Source organism: Ochotona princeps, chromosome 5, assembly GCF_030435755.1.
Source record: "Ochotona princeps isolate mOchPri1 chromosome 5, mOchPri1.hap1, whole genome shotgun sequence".
Classification (NCBI taxonomy): domain Eukaryota; kingdom Metazoa; phylum Chordata; class Mammalia; order Lagomorpha; family Ochotonidae; genus Ochotona; species Ochotona princeps.
The window spans coordinates 108263572-108272478 of record NC_080836.1 but is presented as its reverse complement, the minus strand read 5'-3'; the positions used below and the strand labels follow the sequence as shown (position 1 = coordinate 108272478).

At 62.7% G+C, this 8907-nt stretch overlaps 2 protein-coding genes across 2 annotated transcripts; one reads left to right on the top strand and one right to left on the bottom strand.

Moving 5' to 3' along the window:
- Positions 1 to 394: 394 nt before the first annotated feature.
- Positions 395 to 1965, top strand: FAM240C (family with sequence similarity 240 member C). Its single transcript, XM_036493292.2, has 2 exons — positions 395 to 540; positions 1839 to 1965. The coding sequence occupies exons 1-2, from the start codon at positions 395 to 397 to the stop codon at positions 1963 to 1965; spliced, it is 273 nt and encodes a 90-aa protein (XP_036349185.2).
- Positions 1966 to 5646: 3681 nt separating this feature from the next.
- On the bottom strand, positions 5647 to 8635 carry RTP5 (receptor transporter protein 5 (putative)). Its single transcript, XM_004597471.2, has 2 exons — positions 8427 to 8635; positions 5647 to 7021 (listed from the first exon to the last, which is right to left on the bottom strand). The coding sequence occupies exons 1-2, from the start codon at positions 8582 to 8584 to the stop codon at positions 5755 to 5757; spliced, it is 1425 nt and encodes a 474-aa protein (XP_004597528.1). The 5' UTR covers positions 8585 to 8635; the 3' UTR covers positions 5647 to 5754.
- Between the last annotated feature and the right edge of the window lie 272 nt (positions 8636 to 8907).

The window sequence follows — 8907 nt, the reverse complement described above, 5'->3', positions numbered from 1 at the left end:
CCTGCTGTTCAGATGAGAGATGGCCTTTGAGACGAGGCTCCCAGGGTGTGTGCTTCCACTGTGGCTGCCGTGAGCACTGCTCGGAAGCGCATGGAGAGCAGAGCCCCATACAGAGGTGTGCCAGCAGCTTCTGCTTCCATTGAGCCAAACACCTTTCTGAAAAACAGGAGTAGGCCTCAAGCCAGTGACAACTTGTGGGGGATAGTGGAACCCCCATGGTCACCCCACAGGAGGGAAATAGAAAGTCTACCCCACAGGGCAAGGACACAGGACATCCAACCCACAGTGTGCACTCTGGGTTGAGCTGGGCCCACAGGGTCAGTGCAATGATTCATGTGTCCACCAGAAATGAACCAGAATGGCAGAATTCTCACAAGTTTATCTTTCTCCAGAAATGAGAAAAGGCTATTTCTCAGAGTACTCCCACGCACGGCTGCATGATGCAGGGCGGATAAAGAGGTTCTGGGAGGAACAGATTGAGCGTCACGAGCAGCAGCTGCAGCGCGAGGACCTGCGGGTCCGCAGCAGCGCCCTGAGCAAGTGAGTGGGGCAGGGCCATTTCCCCATCCAGGAGAGCGGGAACAAGAGCCCTCCTCGACAAGAGGGCAACCCCCATACCTGCGTCTTCACACCTAGAGCTTCACCCACACCTGCACCCTCACCCTCACACCTGTACCCACACCTGCACCCTCACCCTCACACCTGCACCCACACCTGCATCCTCACCCTCACACCTGCACCCACAGCTGCACCCTCACCCTCATACCTGCACCCACAGCTGCACCCTCACCCTCACACCTGCACCCACAGCTGCATCCTCATACCTACAGCTTCACCCACACCTGCACCCTCACCTTCATACCTGCACCCACAGCTGCACCCTCACCCTCACACCTGCACCCACAGCTGCACCCTCACCCTCACACCTGCACCCACACCTGCATCCTCATACCTACAGCTTCACCCACACCTGCACCCTCACCCTCATACCTGCACCCACACCTGCACCCTCATCCTCACACCTGCACCCACACCTGCATCCTCATACCTACAGCTTCACCCACACCTGCACCCTCACCCTCATACCTGCACCCACACCTGCACCCTCACCCTCACACCTGCACCCACACCTGCACCCTCACCCTCACACCTGCACCCACACCTGCATCCTCACCCTCACACCTGCACCCACAGCTGCACCCTCACCCTCATACCTGCACCCACACCTGCACCCTCACCCTCACACCTGCACCCACACCTGCATCCTCATCCCTACAGCTTCACCCACACCTGCACCCTCACCTTCATACCTGCACCCACAGCTGCACCCTCACCCTCACACCTGCACCCACACCTGCACCCTCACCCTCACACCTGCACCCACACCTGCACCCTCACCCTCACAGCTGTAACCTCACAGAGCCTGATTTTCAAATATCCAGAGTCCTCAGACTGGGCAGTGCCCAGCCTAGGTGCCCTGTGAAGCAGCAGCTGCTGGCCTGGGAGCATGCATAGGCACAGACATCCCTCAGCCACAGTGGCTACACCAGCTCCAACCCAGCTACACTCTGTGCCCCGTGATGTCCCCAGTGCAGTACGAGGTCCCCTGGACAGGAGCAGGCAGGGACACCCACACTCTAGCATTCTACAGGTCAGCATGGAGCCAGCAGATCACCCTGGTTCTGATGTTGGCATGGCCATGAGGGGGCACTGTGTCCAGTCGTGTGGTTATCTGCCTGCTGCAGCTGAGTTGGCTACCCACAATGCAGGAGTGGATTCTGAGACCCAGGACACCACTACGTGCTCAGCCTGACCTCCAGGTCATCTCTGTCCCACAGGCTCCGTCTGGAGTGGACTCAGCGGCTGGAGACCAGGAACCGGATGCTGCAGTGCCCCCAGGAGACACCCACGCTGTTCCTGCCATCCATCATGCCAGCAAATGCCCCAGACAAGGCGGCCACCTAAGGCCCGGTGGGTTAGTGGCCTGGGGAGTTGCTGACTGGGCCAGGCCTCCTCTCTTTGGCACAATAAAACTTGTGCCCCACCCCCCACCCCCGGTCCCTGCTATGGCTGCTCTTTTTCTTTCTTCTGCAGTGAACACAGTAAACCTCACCACAGTCAGCTTCAGCCACTCCTTCTAACTACTTTCTACTTTCAAATGAGGGAGAGGGTTGGAGTGGGGAGGGCCAGACAGAGACCGAGCTGGAGAGAGATCTTACACCACTTGTTTACTCCCCAAATGACCACCACAATTGGAGCTGGCCAGGCTGCAGTCAGCAGCCAGGAGCTCCATCCAGGTCTCCAATGTGGGAGCAGGGACCAGAACACCTGGGCCCTCTCTGCTGCTTTCCCAGGTGCATTAGCAGGGAGCTGGATGGGAAGTGCGGAGCAGCCGGGACTGGAACCTTATGAGTTCAAGGAGTTGCAGGCCTTGGCTTAACCCACTATACCCTGCCAGCTCCTGTATCTGCAGATTTAAATGCAATTTCACTTCCCTTTTCTCTGAATCGGTACCTGAGCTCAGCCTCAGCAGCCCCTCAGACCAGCTGGAGCTCTGTGCCAACACCTCATGGGGCACCCTGAACCTCCCAGAAAATTGACACCCCCACCACCCCCACCCCCGGAGGTCACAAATGTTCGTGTTAAAGACTGGCATTTCCCAGCTGGAACCCACCCCAGATACCCAAGTGACCCCGATGTGGCCATACAAGTAGGAGGTGGTGGGAGAGTAGCCTAGTGCCTGGAATGCCCAGCGGTGGGTGGCCACCTCACAGCAAACACCCTCAGAGCCAGGTTGTCCTCTACCCCAAATGCTTCCTGGCTTGGCTAGCTTTGCTTCCACCTTGTGATCAGCTGGCCCTAACCTTGGCCAGGCACTCTGGGCCCCACACAGAGGCCACTGATGCCGGTGCCGTCCCCAGGGACATCTGTGGAGCTGACCAGAGAACCGCGTGAACCAGCTGGGCAGCCAGGGCATTACAGCCAGCAGAAAGGAGGCCAGAGGAATAGGGGCTGCCCTGCCGCACCCTGCAAGGTCCCAGTCCAGACCAGCCCAGACCAGCCCAGCCCAGCCCAGCCCAGGCCCTGCCTACCTCAGCCAGGGCCCTGCCCTGCCCAGCCAACATGCAGGCAGTCCTGGATGGAGACACTGAGTAAGGAGGGATTAGCAGCCCTAAGAATAGCTCAGGAGGAGCACTCAGGGTGCTGAGTGACCCCTCTGGCAAGGCACCCTGGACATCATGACCAGAGTCACCCTGGACCTTGAGGATGGTGGTCAGGGTCTGCCCTGAATCTTCCAGAACTGTCATGCCCACAGAGACATTTTCCCGAACACCAGCACCCCTGGACACAGCTGTGATCGAATGTGACCCTGAGTCCAGGAACTCGTGTCTCCCACTTTGCGTGAAGAGCCAGGGCCGTGACACAGACTGAGATAGCCAGGGCTGGCCGTCCTCACACGCATGCTCAGTGTTCTCATGTGGGACAAAGGACAATGCAGATCGGGCCTACACAGAGGGCCACAAGACCTGACTGGCTGTGCCACACAGAGGACGCAGGGTGGGGAGGTGGAGAGGGTAACCCTGAGGAAGCCACGTGAAGACCAGGGATTCAAGAGTCGTGTTTCCAGCCAGGGCCCGTCCAGGCAAGTATCAGCAGAGAGCCCAATGTCAGGGGCCCCACCAGTGTCTTAAAGACTCCAGGCACCACTCACAACAGGGGACGGGCCTGGAAACTGGCACCCGTGGCCTCGTAGGAGTCCTGCCAGTGGTCTGCGGTCACTGCAGGCTGAGCTCAGCCTCACACTGGCGAGGCAGGGTGAGCACAGAGCCGTTTCTCACGGCTGCCCGCGTGGACACACCTGGTCAGGCGCGCACAGATGCGGGAGTCAGGTAGCCACGGGAGGCGCGATTCCGAAGGGTCCCACACGGGGGCACCCGCGCCGCGCGCAGGAAGGCGGGCCGCGCCCGGGGAGTGACGGCTGATCCCCCACCTTGCTCCGCCGCTCCGCTACCAGGACTCCCAAGCCGGCAGAAAGGGGGCCCCTCCGTGACCAGCCCCCTGCTCCCCTGGGTCGGGGTCACCGCGCTGCCTGTGTTCTCCTGGCCCTGCCTCAGCCTTTCTGGTGATCCCTGCATCCCACAGGTGGAGTCGGGGGACAATCTCAGCTGCGCCCCTCGTATGGTACCTTGGGGTACACGGAGCCCCACAGGGGTTGCCTGGGCTGCTCCAAGCGGTTACAGAGACGGCTGCACAAGCCGCGATCATTGTGCCCATGGTCTGGTCCATGACAGAAAGCTGAACACCGAGGCCCAACCCCCACACATCCTTTCAGTGGCCCAGGAAACCAGGGCCCCTCCAGGAACCCCTCAGCCCTGACCTCCATTGTGGTTGGAACTTGGCAGAGCTGACCACACAGTAGCATCTGCCTGACCAGCAGCTGTCTGGGCTATCTTCGCTCTACAGGAGCCCTAAACATGGGATCCGACTCTGGTCACTGGTGGGCTTCCCTGAAATGGACCAGCCACAGCGGAAGAGTGTTAGCGGGGGCCGCATGGGATCCTAAGGCTGCCAAACAAGGGGAGAGGGGAGACTAAGGGATCAGATAGGAAATCAACTCAGGGGAGGTCAGAAAACAAGGACCTAAGGTGACCTGGCTGAGAAGCTGGGGGAACTGGGATGGTGGGGATGAGTGCTGGTTGGCCCCCACCTTCTCCCATGGCCTGGAGACCCTTGGGGTGATGGCATTACCCTGCACCATGGGTGCCCCAAGCCCTGTGACAGAAGATGTCCAACCTGAATCCCAAGCTCCCACCCAGATGCTGAGCAGCACCTAGGACCACCTAAGGGAACAGGGAAGTGGGACCTGGGCCTCCCTAAGTGGGGTCCCCCAGACAGCCCACTGGGCCCAGAATGTAGTCTCAGCCAGAACAGCTTGGGTGGTGAGGGGCCAGGTGGAGGTGTGGTCAGGGCTGCAGCTCTGATGTGGGCATTGGGAGCTCCACCAAGGGCCACTGTTGAGAACCCGGATAGGTGGTCACAGGAGAGGAGGGGCAATCTGGTGGCCTGAGGCAGGTCCCTCAGCCTAACCTGGACCTCACTTCAGCCTAGGACAAGAGTCCTTGAGCACTGAGTGTGCTCCCACTCCGGCCGTGGTCCTGAGGTCCTTAACTGGGATGTCATGGTCCTGACACCAAGGGAGGGCAGCGGTGTCCAGGGTATGCTTGGCCCAGGCTGACACTGCCTTCGGGGATAGCCTCTGGTGGTGTTTTGAAACCCACACTGGTCCCTACCCTGGGCCAGGGGCGGGACTTCATAGACCCTCAGCTGATCCCTGGGGGCTCCCACATCCCAGACCAGGACACTCCCCTGCTGGGCAGCGTCACCAGTACTGGATGGTCACCAAGCCCTTCTCTTCCCATCCAGTCTCCCCAAGGATTTTATCCTTCCTGAATGGGGCAGCAGCATCATGGGGTCCATATGGTTCACCCACCCTATGCATTGGACGCGTTCCATCCCCATGGGGAGTCCCAGCTGAGACTGCAGGAGCAAGCAGGGAATTGGTCTCCTGCTGCCCACCAGCCCGACCTCCACTGGACCCCAGCCCCTGTTCTCCCGGGGTGCATGGTGGGGTCTGCTCTGCTTTATTGGAATTTCACACACAGAGAACAGCACCAGGGACACGAGTGGGCAGGACAGGAGCACAGACTCAACAGACACGTGGAGCCGCCGAGGGCCGGGGTTGCAGTGCGGGGTTCAGGCCGGCTGCTGGAAGATGCTGAAGTTGAGTCTGCACATGCACATGAGCCAGAAGATACAGACCGTCATGGACACCCAGATCCAGAAGTCCTCGGAGGGCTCAGCGCGCGGCCGGCGTGGGGCGGCACATGCACGCGGCTCGTCCTCCTCGTGCGCCCGTGCCCGCGCGCGCCGCCGGCAGTAGCTGTAGCCCACGAAGCCGCCGCCCTGGGCACCGCCGGCTGGGTGCTCGGTGGTCAGGCGCCGCGCGGCCTCCAGCGCCGTGAAGGGGACGGTGATGGAGCCGCGGCTCACGGACACCGGCGCGGGCGCGCCCTCCTCGGCCCCCGGGGCTGGCGGGAGCGGCTCGCGGCCGTCGTCAGCGCCTTCAGCGAAGCAAAAGGGGAAGGTGATGGAGCCCTCGGCCCCGGGGCCGCCGGCACGGCCCAGCGCGCCCAGCAGGGCCCAGGGGAAGCTGAGTGCGCCCTCGCCGTCTGCCGCCAGCCCCACCACGTAGGACACGGCGGGCGGCGGCGGCGCCAGGCCCGCACTGACTGACAGCGGGCCGCGGCCCCGGGCCACGCTCACAGCGCGGGGCGAACCGTCGCGGGCGCCGAAGACGAAGCCGCGCATCTGGAAGGTGTCGTCCACGTCGCTGAGCAGCAGGCCCTCGCCGCGGAGCACCGGGTCTCTAACGTCCACGGGGAAGCCCCCAGCCTCGGGCACCGCGCCAGCTTCGGCGAAGAGGCACAGGGTGCCAGTGCCACCACCCGCGTCCGCGTCCGCGAGCGCGAAGGGCAGGGTGACCACGCCGGCGCCCTCGAACAGGAAGTCGCTGCTCTGCGACAGAGGCTCCTCCACGAAGTCGGTCACCAACAGCGGCACCGTGGCGCAGCCGGCCTCGTGGGCGCAGCAACCAGGCGCGTGCCTGGGCCTGGCTGGGGGAGCCCAGGCCAGCTCGGGCGCCTTCTGCAGGAAGCAGAGCTGCAGCTCGCAAGCCTCGCAGCGGTCACCAAAGCGCACCTCCGGGCAGTGGCTGAGGGTATCTCCGTAGCAGCGCCGCAGGATGTGCAGCACCAGCTTACTTAGGAAGATCCACACGTTGAGTGGACTCACCTGGCAGTCGCCGCGGGGCCCCGGGGGCCCCGGCGGGCACATTCGGCACTGCTGGCCCCACACGCGCATCTTCACCAGGCCCTGGCGGCTGCCCGCATCCCACCACAGGTGGAAGAGGATGTGCACGTGGGCCGAGCGCCACACCCACAGGCAGCGGCTGCACTGGAGCCTGCAGGAGGGAAGCTATGAGGTCCGGAGGGTGTTCTCATACAAATGCACACCTCCCCTCCGCCCCCACTCCAGTCTCTGTCAGAGCACCCGTGATGGTCTCCTGCCCCTGCTATGCCCAGCATCTCGGGGCCAGGTTTCCCAAGGGCTTGGGCACCCCTGTGATCCACAGCCAGGTTAGGGGGAGCAACTAGGGCCTCGCTGCCATGCTTGGCCAAGGAGGGCCACCTGCAGCTCCCAACTCCCACAGGGTGTGTAGATGTATGAGCCAGAGCCTGTGGCTGGGCTCTGGCTGAGAGACACAAGATCCTGGCCCCAGCTCCCAGCCCCCGGGGTGGACCCTCTTCCCAGATTCTAGGATCGAGTGGGCCTGGTGAACCAGTAGGTTACACCATGACCCAGGATACGCATGTCCCGTCACAATTTCCCTCAGATCAAGTCCCACGCCCACCTCTGCTTCCCCCCTGGCCCCCTCCTCAGGAGACCCTGCACCTACGTGGGAGACCCAGATGGAGCTCCAGGCTTCTCACTCAGCCTGGCCGTTTGGGAGCTGAATCACTGGATGGGAGCTCTCTCTGCTCCCAACCCCACCCCAGTCACAGGTGAAGGGATCCTCCCTGGGAGTTCTCTAGAGGAAGGAACCACAGGGTGGGTGTGGAACCAAACTCCTGACTTGACTGGGATCAGGGCAATCAGCAGCTACAGGCACTGGGGCTGTGGCTGGGTGACCAGGGCAACACTGGGCTGTGGGACCCAGGAGGGGTCACAATCCCCCACCACGTGAAAGGCCCACTCAGAGTTGTGTGGTCAGGGGCAGGCAGGGCCACCAGCAGAACCTGACTAACCAAGTGTCCACGGGCGCTGGAGCTGCCCTGGTTGCAGCCTCCATCCCTGGGTCCCTGCCGCACAGATGACAGCTGTCAGTCATCATGATGAGCAATGCCAGGATGCCTGGGTGACTCTGAGCTTTAGCCTGCCCCACCCTCTGCCCAGCAGCTTGCCTGGATGGTCACTGGGGCCTGCATGCAGCACAGGGCTGGACCTCAGGCCGCCACTTGCGCATTCTGTGTCCTGCCCAGACGCCATGGTGACAAGCATTGGGAAGCAGCTGAGGCCAAGGGAGTCCCCGTGCCCCCCACTGACCATGATGTCATCTCTTCAGGGTCTCAGTAGCTGCAGCTCTGTCAGTCACTGTGGTCCCTGCCCACCGCCCAGCAGATGCCTCAGCTGTCCCAGTCCCACTCCCTGGCCTGGTCTCAGAGCACAAGAATGGGCTCTGCCCACCCCTAGGACCCCCAGCCCCTGGCCTCCAACCCCAACAACCCACAGAACCACCCACCCGAGGGCCCCCCATCTGTAGGGCCCCGCCCCCTCCCCCGCAGGCCCCCCACTGCCCTTGGCCGCACCTCGAAAGCCCCTTTAGCCGGTACTGGAAGCTGCTGCCATCCAGAGGCCCGGCGGCCAGGCTCTCCTGAGGGAGCAGGACCCAGGCGTCCCGGGGCTTCCGCTCGCTCATCAGCTGGGCGAAGGTGCTCACCCACACGTCCGTCCCCGCCGCGGCCATGCTGCGCTCCGCACTGCGGGCTGAGGGCCGCGCTCCAGGCGCTCGCTCCCAGGAAGCCTCGGTCCCGTGCTGGCCAATCAGCGGCCTTAACAACAGCACAGTCTCCATGGCAACCGGGCTGGCTCCAGACTGAGGCAGAAAGGAAAAATACAATGAAGCCGCTGCACTCCTGCACCGGAGGTCACGTTCCCCGCCGTCTGCGGGGGGCCGCACACCTGTGTGCGTGTGCAAGTCGCTGTCCCAGTTGGAGATCACGCGATGTGTATGCACCACTTGGCAGATGCTGTCCACCCTGCATGGCAGCGGAGCTGTGTCCTGCAGTG

Excerpts from the sequence above, each read along its gene's own strand:
- FAM240C (XM_036493292.2), top strand. The coding sequence starts at position 395 with ATGAGAAAAGGCTATTTCTCAGAGTACTCCCACGCACGGCTGCATGAT. Across the intron at positions 541-1,838 it reads CGCAGCAGCGCCCTGAGCAA|GCTCCGTCTGGAGTGGACTC; the intron begins GTGAGTGGGGCA and ends TCTGTCCCACAG.
- RTP5 (XM_004597471.2), bottom strand. The coding sequence starts at position 8,584 with ATGGCCGCGGCGGGGACGGACGTGTGGGTGAGCACCTTCGCCCAGCTG. Across the intron at positions 7,022-8,426 it reads CGGCTAAAGGGGCTTTCGAG|GCTCCAGTGCAGCCGCTGCC; the intron begins GTGCGGCCAAGG and ends TCCCTCCTGCAG.